Below are 25,712 nucleotides of genomic sequence, written 5' to 3'. Positions count from 1 at the left end.
AGAGAGACCACATTAGAATATTATTCAGCCTAGCCAGGCACACACCTTTAATCCTAGCACTCAGGAGGCAGAGGCAGTGGATCTCTGTAGATGGTGTTTCTGTTCTGCCAGGTCCCAAATAAACACACTGAGAATTAGATTAATTAGAAACTATTCGTCGATGGCTTAGGCTTCTTACTGGCTATCTCTCTCTTAACTATTAACCCATTTCTATTAATCTATGTATTGCCAGGAGGCTGTGGCTTACCCATAATCCAGCATGTTACTCCCTCAGCAACTACATCAACTACATGGCTTCTCTGTCTCCTCTCCCCAGAATTATTCTGATCTGATAGCCCTGCCTGTAGTTTCTGCCTGGCTACTGGACAATCAGTGTTTTATTCATCAACTAATAAGAGAAACATATATATACTGGACATCCCCATCAAATCTCTGTGAGTTTGAGGCTTGCCTGATCCACAGAGCAAGTTCCAGGACAGCCAGGACCCTGTCTTGAAGAAAACAAAAACAACTAGGCAGTGGTGACACACCACTTTGATCCCAGCACTCAGGACACAGAGGCAGGTGGATCTCTGTGAGTTGGAGGTCAGCCTTGTCTACAGAGAAAGTTCCAGGACAGGCTGTGAAGCAATACAGAGAAACTCTGTCTTGAAAAACAAAACAAAATAAAACAAAAATAAATATGTAAAAAGAATACTATTCAGCCTTAAAAGGAATGAAATTCTCCTGGAGTCATATGCTAAGTGAAATTAGGTAGACATAGAAGGATAAATGCTATGTAATTTTACTTCCATGAGATACCCAGGGTTGTCAGAATCACGGAGACTGAAAATGTAGGGGAACTGGGGAAGGGTGAATGGTAGAGTATTTGCCTAGCATGCATGAGGCAATGCCCTGGACTCAATCCCCAGCACTGCAAAAAGAGAAAAGAGAATTAAAAATAGCATTGAAACCATAATGGTAGTAGTAGCTTTAAAGTGGAAGAAACAAAGTTATAAGTAGGGAATTCAGCTTGAGATGATGAATACATTGAGATGGATGGCAGTGATGTCTGCATTACATTTTGAGATGTGCCTATTGTTTCTGAACTGAGTGCTCAAAATGACTAAGATAGTAACCATATGCTATGTGTACTTTACCACAGTAATTAAAAAAAAAAAAAAAGTAAGAATAGGACCCTGCAGGATGGATCAGTAGGTTAAGGCATTTGGCATCTCAAGTCTGATGACCTGAGTTCCATCTAGGTCCCAGATGTTTAGTAAAGGGAGAGAACTGATTCCCTTACATTGTCCTTTGACTTCCACACTTGTGGTGTGATACACACACACACACATTTTAAAAATTGTTAAAGAATAGGTTGAAATTACAACTTTAGATAATCATAACAAAATTGGAAATGTTCACTAGGTAGTTAAAGCTTACTTATATCTTTTTTAAAATGAGGACAGAAATACTAAATAACCCTAGATTTTATTATTTGTGTGTATGTGCACTTGTAAGCATCCATGCACACCTGTACTAAAGCCAAGGAAGATATTAGGTGCCATCCTCTATTGCTCTCTGCCTTATTCCTTTGATGTCCCACTGACCCTGGAGCTCCTTAATTTTCAGCTAGGCTACAGCCAGCAAGCCCTAATGATCCTCCTATCTCTGCCCTGCCCCAGTGCTGGGGTTACAGGTCCGTATGCCCTCACAAGGCTTTTTAGGTGAATGCTGAGGATCTGAACTCAAGTCCTTCTCACAGAGCCATCCCCCAGCCCCCTTCTGTTTTGAGGCTCATGTATCCCATGCTGGCTCGAAACTCCTGTATGTGGCTAAGGATGGCCTCAAACTTCTAGTTCTCTTGCTTTCACCTCCAGAGTGCTAGGATAACAAGTGTTACCAACCAACATGTGGTGCTGAAGATCAAACCCAGGGTTCTAAGCATGATAGGCAGGCACTCTACCAGTCCCCAAACCTTTGTATTTGGTTGTTTGAGAAACAATCTTACTCTATAGTTCATGCTTGTCTATGAACTATGTAACCCAGGCTGGCCTCAAACTTGTGATAATCCTCCTGCCTCAGCCTCCCTAGTGCTGGAATTGCAGGTGTGTGTTACCATGATACAGACTTGGAAAATGTGTATACCTATAATCCTAGCACTTGGGAAGCTAAAGCAGGAGGATCATGAGTTGCGAACCAGCATGGGCTATATTGCAAGGCAATGCCTCAAAACAAAACAAAACAAACTATACCAATTAAAAGTATGATCCAGGTAAGTTTAAAGATACAGCAGTGGCAAGCCAGCCAGGAGATAGGCAAGCATCCACAGCAGTAAAAATACAGCAGTGGCAAGTCAGCCAGAAGATAGGCGGGTATCCACAGCAGTGGCTAAAAAGCCATCTTGGCAGATGGCTCAGGATTCCAGCTGACAGCTTTCCTGTTACTGCTGTTATTACTTCATACTGACATGTAGAGCCAGAGCTGGCATGATGTCTCAGTAGGGAAGAACACTTGTAGCACAAGCCTATGGCCTAAGTTCATCCCCTGGAACTCACATCAAAAGCCAGGTACAATCCCAGTGTGCCTATGATGAAATGGAAAGTAGAGACTGGAGGATTGCCTGGAAAGTCAAGATCCTGCTTCAACAGGTGGCAGAAAGAACAAACTTCTGAAAGTGCCCCCCCAACACTAATAATAATAATACATTAAATTAAATAAGCATATAAAATATAGGGCTGTGATATTGGTTTGCAAGGTCATTTGTTACTTTGACCATGAGCTTCAATTTTAAGATGTTTTGCCCTAGTGATAACCACATACAGCAACAGGACTTTTCTAAGAAACACTGAGGATCTGCTGTCTAGGGTTAGTTCATCAGACTCAATAAGGGAGTCCTCCATTCTCAGTAATGACGGTAAAGGGGTGCTCTTATTCAGGGATTTTCATAGATTCTCCTAAAGAGTGGTTAACTAGCAGGCGGTGGTGGTACACGCCTCCAATCCCAGCACTTGGGAGGCAGAGGTAGGCAGATCTCTGTGAGTTTGAAGCCAACCTGGGCTACAGAGCTAGTTAGGACAGCTAGGGCTGTTACACAGAGAAACCCTGTCTCCAAACAAAACAAATGGTAAGCTGTGTTACCCCTGGAAACAAATGGTAAGCTGTGTTACCCTGGAAACAAATGGTAAGATGTGTTACCCCTGGAAACAAATGGTAAGCTATGTTACCCCTGGAAACAAATGGTAAGCTGTGTTACCCCTGGAAACAAATGGTAAGCTGTGTTACCCCTGGAAACAAATGGTAAGCTGTGTTACCCTGGAAACAAATGGTAAGCTGTGTTACCCCTGGAAACAAATGGTAAGCTGTGTTACCCCTGGAAACAAATGGTAAGCTGTGTTACCCCTGGAAACAAATGGTAAGCTGTGTTACCCTGGAAACAAATGGTAAGCTGTGTTACCCTGGAAACAAATGGTAAGCTGTGTTACCCTGGAAACAAATGGTAAGCTGTGTTACCCTGGAAACAAATGGTAAGCTGTGTTACCCCTGGAAACAAATGGTAAGCTGTGTTACCCCTGGAAACAAATGGTAAGCTGTGTTACCCCTGGGTGTCACTCTCATTTTTGCATCTGTTCTTGCTCTAGACCACTGCTGTCCTGGGCCTTAACATACCTTTTTTTTTTTTAATTGTTATTTTTTCCTATTTTACATATCGATCCCAGTTCCCTCTCCCTCCCATCCTCCCATGCCCCCCTGGCCCCCTTCCCACTCCATTCCCCACCCACTCCCTAGGGAGAGTGATGCCTTCCAGGAGGTATCATCAAAATCTGTCAAATCATTTGGAGTAGGGTCTAGGCCCTTCCTCCCGCCTCTAGGTTAGGGGAGTATCCCTCCGTGGGCAATGTGCTCCCAAAGGGATACATCCTGGTTCCACTGTCAGAGGTCCTGTAGACTGTCCAGGCCTTCTGAGACCCACGTTCAGGGGGTCTGAGTTGGTCCTGTGCTGATTTCCCAGCTATCAGTCTGGGGTCTCTGAGCTCCCCCTTGTTCAGGTCAGTTGTCTCTGTCGGTTTCTGCAGCTTGGTTAACATCCCTTTTTCCAAGCTCCTCACATGCCTCATCCCAAAAGACTTAAATTTCTTTTTTTCATGGGTGGGGTATGAGAGACTGAATTAGGGTTTTGCATATGCTAATCACACACACTGAGCTCCCACCTTCTTACTTTCTTCTCAAGAACACAACCTTCATTCATGTTCATTAGTTTAACAAGACACAGCTGTCACAAGAAGTGGCTGCTTGGATTTCTGATATTGCAGGCTCACCTTCCACCCCAAGAATCTCCAAACTGTGGCATACCTTAAAGTCCTATTGCCAATGGCAGGTAAGGGTGTTGGAAGATCTTTTCTTTTTTTCTGTTTATTTCCACTCAGGAGTGTCTTCAGGTGAACTATACTTTTCCTTGTGGGGAAAGAAACGCTCACCCGCTCCGATGCAGTATCAGGAGTCTCCAGTGCTATCTAGAATTTGGAGGCTCTGCCTTTACCTGGTACCATCTGAAAGACAACAGGCCTTTCTGGCTTTCTGAATAAAGCATGAGGACCAGGTTCATATCTCAGTTGGTCCCAGTTTTGTGATATCCTGGGAGCAAACCCTTAGACAAAACATACATAGGTCACCTAAGAGAAAAGAAATAAGGATTGTGCAAGATACATGTTTATTCTTATTTTGGAGGAAGAAAACTATCTTCTTTTCTCTCAAAGGTACACCCTTGCTACAGGCATCTTTTATATGACTAATAAATAGAAAATCCATAGCACTTCAAGGTAACACATTTGAATTTTGTTAAGTAGTCATTTAATATTTTCTTTAGGACAAATGTATCTCCTGGACGAACATGTAAAGGACCACACATAGTAGTGATTGCTTTTTGTAAAATCAGACCACATTAAGGTGGATGTCTCACTTTCTAGAAACATAAAAATACAACTTTAAATATAACACCTCTCTGGCTTTCATGTTGGGAAGCTGAGTTTGGTGGCACATGCTTGTAATTCTTGTACTTGTGAGGCTTAGGCAGGAGGATTGAGAGTTTGAAGCCAGTATGGTTTACAATACAAGACTATTTCTCAAAAACCAAAACAAAGTTCAAGGTCAACCTGGTCTACAGAGTGAGTTCCAGGATAGGCTCCAAAGCAATACAGAAAAACCCTGTCTTGAAAAAACAAAAAACAAAACAAACAAACAAACAAAAAAACAGGCCAGGGATGCTGACATATACTTTTAATCCTACACTTTTAATCCTTGCACTTGGGAGATAGAGGCAGGTGTATCTCTGTGATTCTGAGGCTAGCCTAATCTACATAGTGAGTTCCAGGCCAGCCAGAGCTAATAGAGATCCTGTCTCAAAAACAAAGCAAAGCAAAGCAAAACAAAAACTGAATGAAAAAGAAAAAACCTCACACACAAATAAAATCACACAAATAGGCTGGGCGGTAGTGGTGCGCACAACTTTAATTTCAGCACTCGGGAGGCAGAGGCAGGCGATCTGTGAGTTTGAGACCAGTCTGGTCTCCAAGAGCTAGTTCCAGGGCAGCCTCCAAAGCCACAGAGAGACCCTGTCTCAAAAAAAAAAAAATCACACAAATAGTTTCACTTTGGGTTATCTGTCCTGTGTGTGTGTGTGTGTGTGTGTGTGTGTGTGTGTGTGTGTGTGTGTGTGTTTTCTTCCTTATTTTTTCTTTTAAGATCTAATTATTCTGTATACAGTATTCTACCTATACCAGAAGAGGGCACCATATCTCATTATGGATGGTTGTGAAACACCATTGTAGTTGCTGGGAATTGAACTCAGGTCCTCTGGAAGAGCAGACAGTGCTTTTAACCTCTGAGCCACCTCTCCAGTCCCTGTCTGTGATTTTAGGTTGGTAGCCAGGTGCAGCATAAGAGATCAAGATGAGGCATGAGAAAACAAAGTCTATACTAAAGGTGGTGGTGCACACTTGTAAGCCCAGCACTAGACAGAGGAAGGAGGACCAAGCTTTTAAGGCCAGTCTAAACTATGTAGTAAGTCCTACAGCAAGAGCTAGATGACCTGCAAACAACAGCAAAAGAAACAGACCATTTTGTACTCACAGGTTCTGGAGAGGCAGTCCTGCTTGCCTTGAAGTCTCATAGGGCAAGGAAGAACCCCTTTGGGTCAGGTGGGAGAACAGTAGCAACACAAAGTATAGACCCAAAGCTTTATTGGAGTTCCAAGGGAAAGACAAGTCAGGCAGAGTTTGTTGGATAGGGTCTAAGCTTTGGGAGTGGTACGTTGATGCCTGGGATGACAAGGGAAGAGAAATATTGCCTACTGCCTTGTAAGGAACTGATAGAGGAGGTTCGGGTCCAGATTGGTCAATTTGTATATTAAAGAGCATGCTCTTGGCTGAGTCCTTTGCTATATCTCTGATGTTTGGCTAGTCCTGGGTAGGGCTGTCTATCTCAACAGAAAGTCTTTGAAACTGCTGGAACATCACACATAATACATGGAAATTTGAAAAAAAATATATGCATACATATACATACATACACACACGGGAAGATAGACCTAGCCCAGAGCCTAGACACAGACTCTTCCCCAGCTCTTCTAGTAACTTCAAAATTTTGCATTCCTTCTTAGTTCTAAATCTATCTGTCTCTCTGTCTCTGGTCTCTGACTTTCAGTCTCTCTCTCTCTCTCTGTGTTTATGCATGTGGAGATCAGGGACATTCCTCAGACACCAAGTAGGCTAGACCAGCTAGTCAGCAAGCCTCCAAGGATCCGTCTATCTCCACCTCCCATCCTACCATGGCTGGGATTAGACACTCCTACTGTGTTTTGTTTTTTATTTATATAGTTTCCAAGTATATATACTTGGGGCCTAATGCTTGTGAGGTAAGTGTTTACTGAATATTCTCTTCAGGCCCAAATCCTTTTCTGGGGCAGGATGGCATGCATTTCAGACTAGACTTGTTATAGGTAGCCGAGGAATCACCTTAAACTTGTGATTCCTACATTCCTAGTACTGGGATGACAGGCCTTTGCCACCATGCCCAGTTTTGTTTGCCAAGGCTTTATATATCTTATGGAAGCACTCTACCAATAGCTTGTCACTGGGGTGTTCCTCCCTGGAACAACTTTTCACTTTTATTCACTCCAAGAAGGAACATATTATCAAAACTGCTATTCTCTTGAGAAACAGCTAGTTTTTGTTAACATGAACAGTGACAGATCATGTGCTTTGCATGTATAGCCATCAGTTCAATCCCCAACACTGGAAACAATGCTACTAGGTTTCCATAGTAACATCTTATGAGTAACATCTTCAGGCATGAAATACACAAAAAGGGTTGAAAACCAGAATTAGGAGCCCCAAGAAAAGCCTGAAAGATAAAAGGCTTAGAAGACCTTTTCTTATTGTGCATTCCCTTAACATCTTCCCTATTCAAATTGATTTCTCAATCTGTTGCCTTTTGACAGTCTTTTATTTATAAGGCAGGCACCTTTAAGAGTCAAAAGATAGACTATGAATGTGTAAGCATAACATGTTAGTCCTTAGAAGTATATTATTCTGGTTAGGGAGTAATGTGAATTAATGATATGGAAAGATATCCTTATTGCCCTCCCAGTTTACACGTGTCCTTTTAGTGTCTCTATTTCCTCTTTGTGACTTTGTCTTCCCAGTGCCTCATTTTTTCCTTCCATCATTATTTTATTAGCCACTTTTGTCTTTCTCCCATTATGTTTCAGGACATCCAATTTTTGTGGGCATATGCATAATTTAGTGAGATTTTTATTCCATACTTAACATTCATATGAATACATTTAGATGCAGGTCTTTGTTGTATTTGTGCAGAGGAGTTGGCACTTGTAGGGTTTTGTTTTATTTTTGGAATAGTCTTACTGTGTAGCTCAGGCTTGGTCAGGAACTCTGGAAATCCTGTGAAAGTAACCCAGGCTGGCCTTGCAATCCTTCTACTCCCATCTCTGGTGTACTGAGGCATATTTAGTTTTTCTTATTTTGAAATCAATCTTGGATTAAATGTCATGTCTCTTTCTTAAAGATGAAGAAATCAACCTGAAGAAATAACTTGTAAAGTAAATCATTGATAGTACATGACAAAATACATGTTCCTTTCACAATGTCTTTGATTTTTTTGTTTTGTGTGTGTGTGTTTTTTTTTTTTTTTTTTTTTTTTTATTTTCATACAGGGTCTCACATAGCCCAGGCAAGAATGGAACTTGCTATGTAGCCAAGGATGATCTTGAACTCCTGACCCTTCTTGCCTGCTAGGCATAAACCATACTGCTCTCCTCACAGTGTCACATTTTAGGGAACAAAACAAAACCCAAGAATAAAGAGTAAACAGCAACAGTAGTAGCAGAGTAATTTCGTGCTCCCCCGGAGATCTGAGGGTCATGACAACCTGCAAAAGTGTCATTCAAAACTACCTTCATGGCCAGAATTTTCACTATTTTTACATGGAACTATCACCTCAAATAGGAGAGTTTCTCCCCAACTGGTACACATATCCAAACTCCACCATCTTCTATTGAAGTATTTGAGGTCAAAGCTTTGGTGCTATGCATGAATTTAACAAACACTGGAGTACCATTGAGCACACAGTGGGGATAATGGGGAACACAGAAAGGATAAATGGGATCCAAACTATCCAAGGGATATTAGAGAACCTGAAGGAGAAGGGGTGGGTGGGAAAGTGTATTTCATGGATAAAAAAATAGGGAGAGAAAGCATGGTTTTGGAGGCACAGGAGACTAAATGCTGAACTACTGAGTTATTGGGGGAATGAGGAGACCTTCTAGAACCCATTTAAAGAAAGAGTTGGGAAGGACCAGTTCTAGTAATTTCTGATAGTTAAGGAATCTGGACTGAAGATCCATAACCAATCCTGGGATTTTCTTATTGAGGGTCTCATGCTGTAGCCCAGGCTTCTTGCTGAAGCCTCTCAAGTGCTGGGATTACTGTATGAGCTATCATGCTGGGCTTTGTTTTTATTTAAAATGTATGTATATGCATGTTTTGCCTGAACAGAAGTCTGTGCATCACTTGCATGCCTGGTGCCAGAAGAGGGCGTCTGATCCCCTGGACCTGAACTGCCCTGTGGGTGCAGGAATAGAACCTGGCTAAAATGGAAGGCCAGTTCTGTTTTCAGTGAGTTGGGTTTTCCTATACGTTGGGGACTTTCTCCTTTCTGTGACTTCCTATATATCAAGTCTGTTGGATTGTCTTCGTGCCTCCACCCCCCCAGCCCGCCCTTTGCCAGCACCCGAGTCCCAGCCTATCAGGTTCGGGTTAAGGACCTTCTATCTAACCAGTCACAGGACCCAGACTCTCCCTGCAGTGTACACTGCACACAGGATCAGACCAACCGTCGCAAGAAAGGCTGCACCAGTACAATGACGTCCTCATTACCCATCTTGATGTTTATGGCCCTGGCTAGATCTGTTCCCATTTAGAATCTTTCCCCCACGAGGCCAGCCTGCTTCCTTAGTAAGCCTCCCCAAGGTAGCTTATTATTCTCCTCAGTCCTCCAGCCTTCAACAAGGGTCTAAATCTACAATGGCGAGCAGGCGCTCGTTCCCGCCTCTTCGCTCTCATTTCACCCAGCCGACTGTATCAAGCTCGTATTAACTCGATTTTTTTCACAGACCGGCTTCCTTTGTCAGTACAGGCCTCACAGAGCCTGGTTAAGCACCGCGGAAGCGCAGAACAAACGCTCGTCAACTTTAATTCAACCGAACCCGGCGGGGTTTGTCGGAAGCTGAGGTCGTGTGGAGGGACAGAAGGAGGGGCTGAAACACCGCAGGACACAACTGGAAGCTTCGGGTCCCACACAAAAGAGACTTAGGGCAAAAATGCTGAGGCCAGAGACGCGGGGTAAAGCAGGGTCAGCAAAGACATGGCCGCACGTTGCCGCCGCTCGCTCGGGCCGCGGCCGTTGGTGGGCGTGGTGACCAGTCTCGCGGGAGCGGCGGTTGGGCGGGCCGTTGTCCCCGAGGGCGGGGCGAGTTGCTAAGGAAATGACCGCCCGCAGCGGCTCACCGCGCCAGCAGGGCGGGGTCTAGAGCAGCGCGTTTCCGCTTCCGCTCTCTCCCCGCTCCTGTCCCGTTACCGCCTCCTGGCCGGCCTCGCGCCTTTCGCCGGCACCTTACGTCGGCTGCGCGGCCGGGCCAGCTCCCTGCCACGCGCGCCCCCGGGGCCCCGGCTCCGGCGCCGGCAAGGGTTGCGTCCTGCTCGCCTTCCCCACGGGCCGCCGGCCAGCCGCCGCCATGGGTGCCTACCTCTCCCAGCCCAACACGGTCAAGTGCTCCGGGGATGGAGTTGGCGCCCCGCGCCTCCCGCTGCCCTACGGCTTCTCCGCCATGCAAGGCTGGCGCGTCTCCATGGAGGTGAGGCGACAGGGCCCCAGAGGCTGGCCACTGCACGGCCAGACCCTGACAGAGAAAGGGAGCGGGGGAGGGGATGGGGCTCCTCCTCAGGCAAGGGTCCCCGACGAGAGCCTGCGGCCACGGTGCGGGAGGCGGCGGCGAGCGCGGGATCCGGGCGGAGAGGGAGCTGCTTGAGCTTGGGGACCGCGGTGGCGCCGAGAGCCCTGCCATGTGGGGAGAGACACCTTCCGCCCACTGGCCGCGGGCTCTCCTGCCTTCGCGCCATCCTCTGATGCCAGCCCAGCCCTCCAGGCTTACAGGCAGCATGGGGTGTAGTTGTCAGGGCCGAGAGGAAAGATTGGCTATCTGTTCGCTTATTGGCGGAATAGATGGGAAGGACTGGATCGTTTTTATTCTTCAAATATGTGATGTGGCAGGCCTCTTTGGGCTAAAAACTTGATGGAGAAAAGGAGCCCGGGCAAATAATGTATTTCCCATTCTTAACCCTTCGTTGCTTTAGCCTTGTGTTAATTTCAGAGGCTCCCTCCACTTGGCCTTCGAGAGTTGTCACTTGTTTGTATTCTTTTAGAAACCTTTAACGACCTTTAGGAAAAGAATTGTGTCTGTCATCAGGCTTGTGTTTTTTTTTTTTTTTAATTATGCTCGTAATTTTTTTTTACGATTTCTTTAAAGCTTACGGAGTTGTCACTCGCCTGTGCTTATAATTTAGTTTATTCTATTTTCCGTCATTTCAGCAATTTTTTTTTTTTGGTTGCAATCTACGGATAATTTTTTTTTTTTTTTTTTTTAAAGAGAAACCCAATTTGGATGAAAGAGAAAACAACTATCTGGATTAACGTTGTTGAGCAAATGGACGTGAAACTACAATAAACAAGGATAACTGGGTGGTAGGATAGAAATTGGAAAGATAACAATAATGTCTTTGAGACATTTTGTGAGCTCTAGGTAGAGGGACTAGGTAAATGCTCTAATTATGTCTGGAATTGAAGGTTTACCCACTTAGTAGGTGGGCTTCAAGGTAACAGCCAAAAACCAGCTCCCTTGGGGATTTTCTCAAATCCCTCGCTCCTCCCTGTGGTTAGCTCTGGAATGACAGTGTGAACTTAAATGATTTGTTCTCAGACTCAGAATGTATTCTTTCATCCGTCTTCGATAATGATTCTAGCATTATCTATAGCATCTAGATAAACAGTCCTTCCTATTCATCTGTCTCATCTGGCTTAGTGCCCACATTTGACAGCTTGGAAATAGACCTACAAGGTTAGGACACTTGTACCTTGATACAAAGAATTGGTATGTATTAAGTTGTTTGAGACAGTAGGTGCTGTTCTTATTATAGGTGTCAAACTAAAAAGCACAGCTTCACATTGGTCAGTGATACATTTTAGAACTATAACTGGCTATAGCTAGAGACACCTGGATATAGATACAGAAGGCAAGCCTTAGGTTAAGAGCACTTGTGTTTGATTCTCAGCACACAGTGTCAAGTGCTCACAATCACCTGTATCTCCAGCTCCAATCAGAATCCAGTGGCCTCTTCTGATACCTCACCTCATTCATTCATTCATTCATTCATTCATTCTCTCAAAAGGGAGAAGGAAGTCATAGTGTTTGGCTGGTGTTTGGGTTAGCCTATCACGTTTTCTCTTAGTGACTGTCTCATTTCATAGACTTTTAAAGTTTCTTGTTCCTTGATTTCCATTTCTGTGCAATGAAATGGCTTTTTCACATAGTAGGATAACTCTAGTTATCTTTATGAATTGAGTTGCTTCAGTGTTTCCAAACCTGCATCTGCTAAACATTTCCCTTTTTTTGTTTGGCTTTGTTTTTTTTGTTTTTGTTTTTCCACTGGTGATTAGAGAACTATTTTATTTTTAGTTTAGGGCTGTTTGGTATGAAGAATTTTCTTGACTCTTCTTTAGATAATAATTTTCATTTTAACAGGCAATCTATTTGAGCATGAAAGCCTTTCTGCTTTGCTAATCCTGAATTTACTCTTGTTTGAGTAGTTAAATATGCCTAATCTTCTTGGAGTACTAATTCAGATCTTTTTTTGTCATATATACTTTTCTTTCTAGGTTTGTTTCTTCCCTCAAAGTATTACATAGTATCTTTGCTATTGTTAAAAACAAAAACAGAAAACAAAACAAAACAAAAAAAAAAAAAAAACTGGAGGGTTGGGAGGCAGAGGCAGGGGAATCTCAGTGAATTGGAGACCAGCCTGTCTGGGTTCTGGGACAGTCTAAAGCTACATAGAAATCCCGTCTCAAAAAACAAAACAAACAAAACTAAGATACAATGATTTCTAGTCTTTTAAATTAATCTTTTCAGAAACAAGCTCTTGACCTAGGAATATATGTAGCTCAATGGTTCAGAAAGGTGGGGAAGGGTTATGGTACATCTTTGTCCTTCTTTCCATAAGAAACAGACTAATTCCACATACTAACCCATTTACATTGTTGGCCTGGTTCTAATGACTGAGTTCAGGTAAGGTTAATTAGTAAACTTTACAGGGGTTGCTAAAATTCTGATACATAGCCTTAGAGCTGTTTTACTCCTCTGGAAGCAGGAAAGGGTAGATGATAGTCACCAAAAGCTGACATTTTATACTTTCTGCTTCTTTCCAACCCTCTTGCTGTGGAATCAGAATTTTTTTTGGGGGGGGGAGTATTAAAATACTATAGCAATGTTTCCTCCATGATTTGAAGGGATCCTCTAGCTGGTTGAGCTGTGTGCTGTAGGGTTAAGAGTAGGAGGGGGTGCTGAGAAATATGTTGTAAGGTTTTGGTGACTGATGAGAAGTCCAGTCTAAAGGCAATGTGCTGTTAAAAGGAAAAGGAATTTTGAGGCGCCTGTGAAAGAGACAGAACACTTTTCTGTGGAGAGTTAGGATTTAACAAAATTCAATAAATGTTTCCCTTTTTAAAAGGCTGTGCCAATCTTTTTTTTTTAGTGTGTGTGTGTGTTTGTGTGTGTGTGTGTGTGTGTGTGTGTGTACACGTGTACGTGTACCATAATGGAGTTGAAAGGACAGCTTGTGGGAATCTCATCTCTACTTCTACCATGTAGGTGCTAGGGAATGAGCTCAGGTTGCCAGACTTGGTGGCAAGTGCCTTTACCTACTATCACCTCTGCAGCCTTTTGGGGGAGCTGATGAGAGAAGACAGGGTCTTTCTATGTAGTCCTGTCAGTTCTGGAATTTGTGGGTATCCTCTTGTCTCTGTCTCCTGAATGCTAGTATTATAGGTATGCATTGCCATGTCCTATTAGATATTGATATGTTTTGAGTCTAAATTTGAGTAGTAGTCATAAAAGATTATCAAGGGGGGGCTGGAGAGATAGCTCACAGGTTAAAAGCACTGGTTACTCTTCCAAAGGTCCTGAGTTCAATTCCCAGCAACCACATGGTGGCTCACAGCCATCTGTAATTGGGTCTGGTGCCCTCTTCTGGTGTTGAAGCAGACATGTAAGCAGAGCATTGTAAACACAATAAATAAATCTTTAAAAAAAAAAAGATTATCAAGGGTCTGAAGAGATGATGGCTCAGTAGATAAGAGCACTTGATGCTCTTCCAGAGGACCCTGGTTTGATTCCCAGCACTCATGTGGTGGCCTACAGCCACCTGTAACTCCAGTTCCAGAGGATCTTAACAGCTGCTTCAGGCCTCCTGGGGCACTAGGTACACATGTGATGTACACATATACATTCAGGAAAAATGTCTGTGCACATAAAACAAAAATATGTCTTAAAAGAATTTTAGAGAACATCTAGAATTGAATATAATGCATATTAGAAAGGCAATTCCCTTCCTAACTGCCATTGAATGTTTTATCTTGATTTACAAGGATTTATATAAACATATATCATAAATCTGAGTGGTTGATTTAGAGACAGGACAGCTATCAGGAGACTGGCATCAATGAAGAGAATTAACCCTTTTAATATGGATGCATACTTGGCTTGTAAGGTCAAAGGGGCTGTGGAATATATGACTTAGTAAGACCAAGGCCTTACTCTGATGACTCATATATTCTGAATCATCTTTTCTAAACATCACAATAATATATTTCTGGGTATCACAAGTGAAAGAGAAGGACCACTGCCTCCTGCAGGGTTTCTCTGTGTTCCTGCTGTCCTGGAACTCACTCTGTAGAACAAGCTGGTCTCCAATTGAGATCCACCTGCTCCTGCCTCCCAAGTGTTGGGATTAAAGGCATGTGCCACTCTGTTTTATAAAGCAACATTTTAGTTCATAATTTGGAGGTTCAAGCGTGGTGTTCGAATCTGCCCCACTCTGGTGAGAAGCATGTGCAAATGTTAGGAGCACATGTAGAAGAGATCATTTGGAAGTAAAAGACCTAGAATGGCTCAGGCTCTTTCTTGATAATGAGCAGGCTTATGGGGGTAATACACTGTACTAGACTTGACCCTTTCCTAAGCCAACATTATTCTTTCATAAGAATGGAGCCTTTACCTAATTCTAGGTACCACTTCTTTAAGATTCTACTACTACACTGGGGCCTGGCCTCTATAGAGCATATACATCTCTAGACAACAAACCACATCTGAACCATAGCACCAATCTAAGCAGACATGGAGGATCTTATAGTAGCATTAGAACCCAAAGCATTAAAGAAATTTTAAAACAGTCTTTGCTTTTGCATGCTGGTTTAAAATCTGGCTTTGGACATAGGACTACTTTCTCCCACAGAACATTGAATGATAGAGTGAGGTAGTGTCTATTCAGTGCCTGATTATTGGTAAAGGCAAGAAATACCACAAGGTTAGGGCATTGGTGTGTTGGGAACGACCTTTTAGAGTTGTTGAGATGTAGAATATAACAGATAGAGGAATGAGTAGGGGAGGTAGAGTTAGGAAGGAGAGAAGAAAAGATAGAGTGCTTATGTTCTTTGCTGGGTTGTTGGAGAATGGAATTAGAATTAGGAGATTAGGGGCTAGAGAGATGGCTCAGAGATTAAGAGCACTGGCTGCTCTTCCAGATAGATGTCCTGCGTTCAATTCCCAGCAACTACATGGTGGCTCATAATCATCTATAGTGGGACTGGATACCCTCTTCTGTCATAATTCAGATGGGGCATATTATATATTTTAAAAAATCTTAAAAAAAAAAGCACAAGTAAGGCAGGGACAATGTGATGAAAGCTACCAAACATAACTCAGCAGCCCTCTGATAAGTGAACGACAGCTAGGAATTGAAGGATGGACCAATATCAGGTTGGCTGGGGAAATTAAAATTCCACAGAAAAAAATAAAGCTAAAGATTTAATTGTAGAGATTAAGAGCACTTGTTGCAGCCAGGTGGTGGTGGCGCACACCTTAATTTCAGCATTTGGGAGGCAGAGGTAGGCAGATCTTTGTGAATTTGAGGCAAGCCTGGTCTACAGAGAGAGTTCTGGGCCAGCCAGGGCTACACAAAGAAACCCTACCTGGAAAAACAACAAACAAAAACAGAGCACTTTTACTTTTGCAGACAACTTGAGTTCAATTCCCAGCATCCACATGATTTGCAACCATCTGTATATAATCTCTTTTCAAGGGACCCCAATGTTTTAACCTCTGAGCATACACATGGTGCACATACAAACATGCAGACAAAACACTCATAGAAAAAGTAAAATAGGTAAACCTAGAAAAATATTAAGAAAAAGTTCAGTTTTCTTTTTTGTGGGGGAGGGTTTTTCTATATAATACCTATGTAACAGCTCTGGCTGTCCTGGAACTTGCTTTGTAGACCAGGTTGTCCTTGAACTCAGCTCTGCCTCCTGAGTACTGGGAATAAAGGCATGTGCCACCACCACACAGCTTATTATTTATTATTTGTTAATGGAGACATCGGTGTCCCTCTTTATAGGAGTATTGAAGTAGAATAGACAGCCTCTAAGAACAATCAGTTGAAGGTGTAGAAGTATAGTTCTTCACTAAATTCAAGAAGACCTGAAATAGTGACGTGGTTTGTACTAGTTAATCCTTCAAATTACTTGAGAATGAAGCCTACAAAAGTTGATTCAATTGCTATTATATATTTTTGCTGTACAAGATGTTGACAGAGAAGGATGTTAGGTTAGGACTTGAAGAAGAACCAGAGGTAAAGGAGAGTTTAGACAAAGATAGGGAGAAACTTTGAGGTAGAATATTGATGGTGAAATATTTCTGGTAAGGGAAAACGATGTAAGAGATTAGCCTAAGAGCTAAGAGTGAAAGAATAGCACTGAGAACTTGAACAGTATGGGAAAGACTTGACACTAGCTGTGTACACAGGATACACACACACACACACATACACACACACAGAGCTAAATGAAAGTAGTGGCCACTGTCAACATGCTTTCATATTTTTAGTGACCAACAGTAGTGTTTCTGTTTCAGAATTGACTAAAGAAGGCAGTTGGCAGTTATACAAGGTTGGATGAGTTTTTCTAGATTGCTAAGAGATAGTGTCAAAATACTTGGCTGTGCCTCAGAAAGAGACAAAAAAGCCAAGGGTTAAAGGTTCTGAGTAAAGATGTAAGTGAAATCAAAGTTCTTAGAGAAGGTGGAACAATTCCAATAGTAACGTAGATCTATAATCTCACTGGAAAGTGCAGGAGTAAGGTGGACTCATTCTAGGAACTGAGATGAATCTATTGTGGGCAGTTTTCTTTAAGAAAAAAGGATAGATGGGGTGGAGAGATGGCTCAGCGGTTGAGAGCCCTGGCTGTACTTCTAGAGGATTCGGGTTCCATTTCCAGCACCCACATGGCAGCTCCCAACTGCCTGTAACTCCAGTTCCAGGGTACCCAACACCCTCATACAGATACACATGCAGGCAAAACACCAATGCACATTAAAAAAAAAAAAAAAAAAAGGATGGACAAGAGAAGTATAAACCACATGCCAAATTTTAGAGCAGAATATCAATATAGCAAATGGCAGTGTATAGTTTTATGTCATCCCAGTGACTGTCCTAGGATAAAATGGTTAAACTGTTGTTATTCCATATTATAAAAAGGATAAAGTCGACACAAGGTAGCTGCTAGAAGATCATTTAGTACATTTCACCTTTCCTCTGAATCAGCTAGTTCTACCAACTGCATATCAACAATATTTGGAAGAGACTAATTATAGTGACTCATCCTATTGTTCCAGCACTTTCGAGGATGAGACAGGAGAATCATGAGTTTGAGGATAAACCCTGTCTCAAGCAACAAAGCTGGTCTGGCATCGTGGTACACACTTTTAATCCCAGCACTTGGGTGGCAGAGGCAAGTTGAGTTTGAAGACAGCCAGGGCTATATAGAAAGACATTTGTCTTGGAAAAACCAACCAACCAAGAAAACAAAAACCAGAGCAAAACAAAATTTTGAGGCTATGTTGAATATGTATTAACACCCCCCCCCAATTGAATCCAATATACTTCTTGATATTACAGCACAAGTATTTTTATAGCATTTACGTTAAACTAAATAATGTGAGTAATGTAAAAGTATGTACCACCATGCTCAGCATTTAAATATTCTGTTATGTTGTTTTTTTGAGACAGGGTTTCTCTGTACAGCTCTGGATGTGTCGCACACCTTTAATCCCAGCACTCAAAAGGCAGAGGCAGGTGGATCTCTTGAGTTCCCCAGCCTGTTCTACAGAGTGAGTTCCAGCATAGCCAGAGCTACACAGAGAAACCCTGTCTTGAAAACAAACAAACAAATGAAACAAATGTGTATAAACTTAAATTTTATGTTAACAAAACTACAAAACGAGCAGGGTTATAAAGCTAACATTATACTGGTACAGTGGTTCTTGTCAGAATTGGACGGTCCCTGGGAATGGTGGTATCTGCTGAGGTAGAAGCTCTTAGGGATTAGTATGCATACAGTTACCCAGTGTTTATCCCATGACAGTTCAGCTCTACTGCTTTTCTGTAATTCAAGCTAGTTCTCCTTTGGGGTGTTGAGTGTGTGGGACAGGCTCTCATTCTAGTCCAGACTAGTCTTGAACTACAGTCTTCTTATTTTAGCCTTTCCAAGTGCTGGGTTACAAGCCACCTTACCTGGCTATTCTTTCCCCCCATTTCAATAGAGATTCTTATAATGTATATCTCTCATTGGAAAACTTTTCATGAATTACTTTACCTACTCTCCCCTTTGTTGATTTAGCCCAAGCATGTGGAACACATTCTGGCACATAATAGGGTCTCAAATATTTGATTATGAATGCATTCTTAGGAACATTGATGTTTGAGATGATTCAGAGCAAGAGGCAATCATAAGTACAAAAAAGAATATTCTTATGTGGTGGTTAGAAGAGTAGGAATGTCTAAGAAGATAAATCCTGGCTTAGATGGAAGGGAGACTAGCTAGCATTGCCCATAGTGGAGTCATGGCAGAGGGAGAATGTGACTTTTTGTCTGTGGTACTTAAAACTAGGTCCTGGAGATGAGACAAAAAAGGCACTGCAGTGATGATGACCATAGGGATGCCATTTGTTTCTGGGACACTATATTGGTGGTATGAAAGGGGGAAATTCCTTTTTTTGGTGTCTTTCTTCCCTGCTTTATCTTTTATTTTCATACCCAAGAGCTATGCCATAGTTTTAGCTCGGCTCTAATAAAAGAATTAGTACGTTCAGATTTTTTCAATATTGATATAAATTGATATAAAATGATATAAAATTGATATAAAATGCTGATGCCTGAAAGAGGAAGGAGAATTTGATTGAAATTAACTCACCTGCCAGGTGGTGGTGTACACATTTAATCCAGCATGAGGTGTGGGGCACAGAGGCAGGCTGATCTCTAAGTCAGAGGGCAGCCAGGGCTATTACACTATCTTGAACCACACACCCCCACCCCAAAAAAAGAAAAGAAATTAACTCACACAAGATAAGTAACCAAAGTACAGTGCTGATTAGCACTTATTCCTTCTGTCTGAAGAAAGTTTTCGTAAGCTGCACTTACCACACACAGACTGACAGCTTTGCTTGAACTTTGTCCTATTCTGGAGCATTAGTTTGAGGCAATAGAAATTTGTTGATCAAGCTTGTCCTTTTAATAAAAAGGAATGTTAGTGTGGCCAGGGCCTTTTCCAGGTCCATTTCAGATGTGCTATGGCATTGGGATTGAATGGTATTTAAATTCTACCTGGGGTAGGAGGTAGGGAGCCTCCTGTAAATTCTAATTAGCAAGCACAGTGTATTTTAATAACTTAATCTGTTATGAAGAAAATTCATTTGTAAGCCTAACTTCCCTAAGCTGAGGGTGGCCTCTTGAGTTAAGCTTTGGGAAGAATTTGTTAAGCTGCAACAATGCTTATTTTAAAAGTCTGTTTAGCACAATGTTGCCTGGTGCCGTTCCAGTTTTCTGTGGGGTCTCCTGTTGTCTATCTAGTCTGTGAGGTCTCCTGTTCTTCAGGTTTGAGAGGTCCCAAGGTCTTCTTGCTGTTTATTCTCTTTAACATTTTCTTTCTTGGATTTCACTGTTTATTCAGAGAATGGCTGGCTCTACAAGTAACTTTATTTTTTAATCTCAAATATTGATTAGTTTGGAGGGAGGGTGTTCTTGTGCCATGATAACATGTGTGGTCAGAGGACAACTTGTGGGGATTTGTTCTTTCTTCCCTTTTACCATGCATGTGGATCCTAGTGATCAAATTATATAGGTAGACTTGGCCGCATGTACCTTTACTCTCTGAGTTATCACATGGACTCAGAAGTAACTTTAAAGAGCTTGTATTCTGATTCTATAACTCAGAAGGGTCAGGTCTAGATTTACTAAACAACTAATAGCCAAATATTCTCTGGACCAAAATCTAGAGAGGAGGATGCTATATTACAGAGGTAGTGGTCTGAGTCTGCTTTTCTTAGTCCTTTTTGTTCCCTTCTTTGTTTTCCTCTCCTGTATTCTTTTATCAGCCTACCTTCCTTTCTCATTTCTAGTCCATGTTTGGCCAGCCAGAGGATGTGCAACAAAGATATGAAAGTATCTTGTGAATTGAAATATTGATAGGAGAAACAGTGTTTGAACTTGAGACATGCTGATTTGTTCTTTTTTCTTCTAGGATGCTCATAACTGTATTCCTGAGTTGGACAATGAGACAGCCATGTTTTCTGTCTATGATGGACATGGAGGTAACTTTAATAGATCTTATTGATAACAGTTTGAGACCCCAAACCCAGACTTTCATGGGCAAGAGAAGGGATCCTTTGTTCTACTTTCCAGGTTTGAATTAAGAATAATAGGTAAGGAAAAAGAAAAATCAAAGGATATGTTAATATATTCCTCAGAAAAGTGATATTGAAATCTGTTTTCAGGGTCAGATTTTACTTTCCCATGTTCTACAGCTATGTCTCAGATATGCTAAGGTGTTTATTGCCTGTGTCTTTGCATGTGGGAAGCACTGTTTTGTTAATGAAACCTGTCTTCTAGGGGAGGAAGTTGCCTTGTACTGTGCCAAATATCTTCCTGATATTATCAAAGATCAGAAGGCCTACAAGGAAGGCAAGCTGCAGAAGGTCTGTCTTCTTACACTGTTAAATATTAATTTTTGGAGGGTTCTCCCTCCTTTCCCAACCTTTCCCTTCTCTTTGCTCTCTAGCTATTTTTTATTACATTTTTTTTCTTAAAAGAGTCCTGTGCCCCAAACAAGCTTCTTCCCATATTCTCAGGTCTCTAAACCATTTTTATCTGTTTGCGTGTGACATAGTGTGATTGACCATTCCTGAATATGCATCTCAAATGTGTGCCTGCGGTTGTCTATGTTAGGCAGTTGATTTGTACCTGCTGTGTTTGTCTTATACTACTTTGCTTATATTCAGGCTTTAGAAGATGCCTTCTTGGCTATTGATGCCAAATTGACCACAGAGGAAGTCATTAAGGAACTGGCACAGATTGCAGGGAGACCCACTGAAGACGAGGATGATAAAGAAAAAGTAGCAGATGAAGATGATGGTGAGTATGGCATCCTCTGAAATAATATCAGTTCTAAGAAATCATGACTTCCTAGGGACCTGGGGAATTTTCACATTAAGAACACTATATGGTGTTCCACATTTCTACATTATATGTGTTTATAACAAAGAGAATTAACCTTTGTCTAGTGCATAGCTCCAAGCATTTTTACATATATTATGTTTTGTTGTTTTGTTATGTTTTTCCTGGTTCCTGTATATATGCCTTTATATGTTACATGTTATATATGTGCTGGCCTTTTTTTTTTTTTTTTTTTTTTTTTTTTTTTTAAGACTGGTAGTTATTAGCCTTGATAGGCAGATGTTACAACTTAGCCCTCCTAAACTAACATACAGGCTTCCTGGATCCTCAGCGAGAGTAAAGCTTTCAACTTAATAATACAAAATGAGGGATACAATGGGGAAGTATAATTGGTGTTACTTGGGCTCAAAAGACCAGACGTCTATGGAGGAGAAAGCAAGAGGCTCTTCTTCTGGGACTTGATCAGTGAGTGGAGTTTTAGATGTAGGAGATAATTGGGAAGCTCAACCTCAGGTCACAAGAGGTATTGAACTGGAAAGGGGGTTTGGGGTGGGGCTCTGATTCAGCATCTCCCTGCAGTGGACAATGAGGAGGCTGCATTGTTGCATGAAGAAGCTACCATGACTATTGAAGAGTTGCTGACACGATATGGGCAGAACTGTCAGAAGGGCCCTCCCCACACCAAATCTGGAACTGGGACAGGCGATGAGCCAGGGCCTCAGGGCCTCAATGGGGAGGCTGGACCTGAGGACCCATCTAGGGAAACTCCTTCCCAGGAAAATGGCCCCATAGCCAAAGGCCACACAGGCCTTTCCTCCAACTCTGAACATGGGACTGAAGCAGGCCAAGAGCTTGGTACTGCTACTGGTGAGGCTGGACCTTCCTGCTCTTCAGCCTCTGACAAGCTGCCTCGAGTTGCTAAGTCCAAGTTCTTTGAGGACAGTGAGGATGAATCAGATGAGGCGGAGGAGGAAGAGGATGACAGTGAGGTAAGGGCCTGTGAGGACAGGCCAATACTGAAGTTGGAATGAGGGCCTGTTTGTTGTTATCCCTAGCTTCCAACTTACTTATTAAAGCTTTTATTAAATTGGTGTGTGTGTGTGTCCGAGAGTGCCAGGGCATGCTTGTGGAGGTTAGAAGACAACTTGAGAGGATTTGCTTTCTCCTACCTTTGGGGTTCTTTCTAGGCACAACACAGTGATTTAGTTCTGGCCTTTCAAGATCTGCCTCTTAGATACCAGAAAGGCAGATATATTATTTTTAGGTAGTGAGTGTTTCCTTTTTCCAACAGTTCATTCCCTGGGAGGAAGGTGTTTTGACTGGATGTTTTGATCTTCCCCAGGGTTTCTTTTACTGATGACATCTGTGCCCAGTTCAGAATGTCAGTTTATATGCTTACCTAGCCTCTCCCCACCCCAGATTTTCATGACTGTATTGGTTATCTTTGACTATTGTCAGCATTTGTATTTTGAGTCTAAATTGAGGAAGGTGGGTGGGGTGGTTGTCTCAGTATCCCAGTCTCAATAGATGAAATCTTCCTGGTAGGAATGTAGTGAGGAAGAGGATGGCTACAGCAGTGAGGAGGCAGAGAATGAGGAAGATGAGGATGACACTGAGGAGGCTGAAGAAGATGAAGAAGAGGAAGAAGAGGAGGAGGAGATGATGGTACCTGGAATGGAAGGCAAAGAAGAGGTGTGTGGAGATGGGAACTAGTGATTTTGGAAAGAATAAGGACAAGTGTAGCTGGGTGGTGGCGGCGCATGCCTTTAATCCCAGTACTCGGGAGGCAGAGAGGCAGGCAGATCTCTGTGAGTTCAGTCCAGCCTGGTCTACAAAGCTAGTTCCAGGACAGCCAAGGCTACAGAGCTAGTTCCAGGACAGGCTCCAAAGCAGCAATACAGAGAAACACTGTCTCGAAAAACCCCCCCAAAAAAAAAAGAAAGAAACAAGTATAATCTCCTGATTTTATTTTAAGAAGTGTATCCTCTTGATATTTTAGTCTTTAACTTATGATCAGGAGTATTAATTCTGCAATGGGAACTGCAAGGGAAATCTGGATAGAATTGCCTTTAAAAAGTAAAGGGGGCGTGCTGCTGTGTCTGGACAGCTCTATCTGTTTGTCAAAGTTCTCTAGTGTAGATGACTGGTGAGGATGTACTCCTACCTAGAAGCTCCCACAACGCTCCCTTTCTCCCTCCTAAGCCTGGCTCTGACAGTGGCACAACAGCAGTGGTGGCTCTGATACGGGGGAAGCAGCTGATTGTGGCCAATGCAGGAGACTCTCGCTGTGTGGTGTCGGAAGCTGGCAAAGCTTTAGATATGTCTTATGACCACAAACCAGAGGATGAAGTGGAGCTAGCACGCATCAAGAATGCTGGTGGCAAGGTTACCATGGATGGACGAGTTAATGGAGGCCTCAACCTCTCCAGGGCCATTGGTAAGGATTAAGAAACTAGGGGAATTTTTGGGATCTTGTCCCAGATTACCTAGTAGCAAAGTTTAATATTCTAAGTCCTGTGCCTTTCAGAATAATCTAAAACATCATTCTGAAATAGTGAGGTTATAGTTCTACTGTGTCCTGGATGGTTTAAAAAAAAAAAGGCAGATAAGCTCTTTGTTCTGATAGCAGATCTGAAACTAGAGAAGCTAGAACTTAGTTCTTTATTCCACTAAGTCATGGAATGGCTTCTGATACACATCTGGGAAGCATTCGACCTGCTGACCACTCTACCTTTCAGGAGACCACTTCTACAAGAGGAACAAAAACTTGCCACCCGAGGAACAGATGATTTCTGCCCTTCCTGACATCAAGGTGCTGACACTCACTGACGATCACGAATTCATGGTCATTGCTTGCGATGGCATCTGGTGAGAACTGGTGAATGTCCTTACATGCCCTTCTGTATGTAGCCTTACTTCTGTAAGGCTTGGAGCTACATAGTAGAGGTAGCTTCAAGGTTGGCTTCCTGGTGAATTAAAACCATCAAGCCTAGGTAGAGCTGAGGAGCATTTGCTGACATTGGCCTGCATCAGTACGGCCTATGTGACTCTCTGCCTTAATGGGGCTGGGGATTCTGACTGTCATTCTTTGACCCTAGGAATGTGATGAGCAGCCAGGAGGTTGTAGACTTTATTCAATCAAAGATCAGCCAGCGTGATGAAAATGGGGAACTTCGGTTACTGTCATCCATCGTGGAAGAGGTGAGTGAAGTTGGACCCAAGGCTGGGAGTAGTAGTAATCACCCACAAACACACTAGAAGACCTTTATTAAAAAGTTGCATTCCTCAAGCCTGGCATTGGTAGTGCACACCTTTAGTTAGTCCCAGCACTGGGAGGCAGAGGCAGGCAGATCTCTGTCTACAGAGCAAGTTCCAGGACAGGCTCCAAAGCAATACAGGGAACCCTTCTCTTGAAAAACAAACAGTTGCATTCCTCATGTCCCTTATGTAGCTTTAGGTACCAAAAATCAACATGTTGGTTTTGTGATACCTGCTACCCATTCCTTCCCTTCTGCAACCCTGAGTCAGCAAGGCACCAAAGCCTTTTGTGGTACTCTTAGGCTCCCAGGAAGGTGTTCAAACCCCATGGTTAAACTACCTCAACCTTTTTGTAGCTGCTGGATCAGTGCCTGGCACCAGACACTTCAGGGGATGGTACAGGGTGTGACAACATGACATGCATCATCATTTGCTTCAAGCCCCGGAACACAATAGAGCTCCAGCCAGAGAGTGGCAAGAGAAAACTTGAGGAGGCACTCTCCGTGGAGGGGGCTGAAGAGAATGGCAACAGTGACAAGAAGAAGGCCAAGCGGGACTAGCAGTTGTCTTGACCCTGCCCACCTGGACTGTTTTCTGAGCCCTTGGACCCCGAGACTGAGTTTTGTCTTTTTCTTTTAGCCTTAGCAGTGGGTATGAGGTGTGCAGGGGGAGCTGGGTGGCTTTCCTCAGCCCATTCCAAAGAGGGCTCTCCCTCCACGCGGCAGCCCAGGAGCCTCGTTGTCCTCTCCAGCCTCCTCTTTACTCGGGCTCATCGACGGTCAGTCGGTCGGTTCTGTGCCTGTGCGCTGTTGTGTTGGAGGGAAGGACTAGTGGTTCTGATTTTTACTCTGTGAACACTTTATTTAAGGACATTCTTTTTTATTGGCGGCTCTGTGATCCCTAGCCGCTTGCACCCGCTCTCTGTTGTACACTTTCGAGCAACACTTTTTTCAGACTAAAGGCCAAACAAAACCTAATCGTGCCCATAGTGTCCTTTTTCGTCTCCTACCTTTACCCCACACCAGACCATACAGGGGAGCACATCAGGAGCTGTTGGTTGTGCTG

At 42.8% G+C, this 25,712-nt stretch overlaps 1 protein-coding gene across 1 annotated transcript; it reads left to right on the top strand.

Moving 5' to 3' along the window:
- Nucleotides 1-10,104: 10,104 nt before the first annotated feature.
- Nucleotides 10,105-25,624, top strand: Ppm1g (protein phosphatase, Mg2+/Mn2+ dependent 1G). Its single transcript, XM_051181799.1, has 10 exons — nucleotides 10,105-10,408; nucleotides 20,458-20,527; nucleotides 20,826-20,911; nucleotides 21,215-21,347; nucleotides 21,969-22,378; nucleotides 22,935-23,081; nucleotides 23,592-23,826; nucleotides 24,128-24,257; nucleotides 24,488-24,590; nucleotides 25,004-25,624. Exons 1-10 carry the CDS (start codon nucleotides 10,289-10,291, stop codon nucleotides 25,205-25,207), a joined length of 1,638 nt encoding a protein of 545 aa, XP_051037756.1. The 5' UTR covers nucleotides 10,105-10,288; the 3' UTR covers nucleotides 25,208-25,624.
- Nucleotides 25,625-25,712: the final 88 nt, after the last annotated feature.

Source organism: Phodopus roborovskii, unplaced genomic scaffold (assembly GCF_943737965.1).
Source record: "Phodopus roborovskii unplaced genomic scaffold, PHOROB, whole genome shotgun sequence".
NCBI classification, from domain to species: domain Eukaryota; kingdom Metazoa; phylum Chordata; class Mammalia; order Rodentia; family Cricetidae; genus Phodopus; species Phodopus roborovskii.
This window is presented reverse-complemented; position numbering and strand designations above follow the sequence as displayed.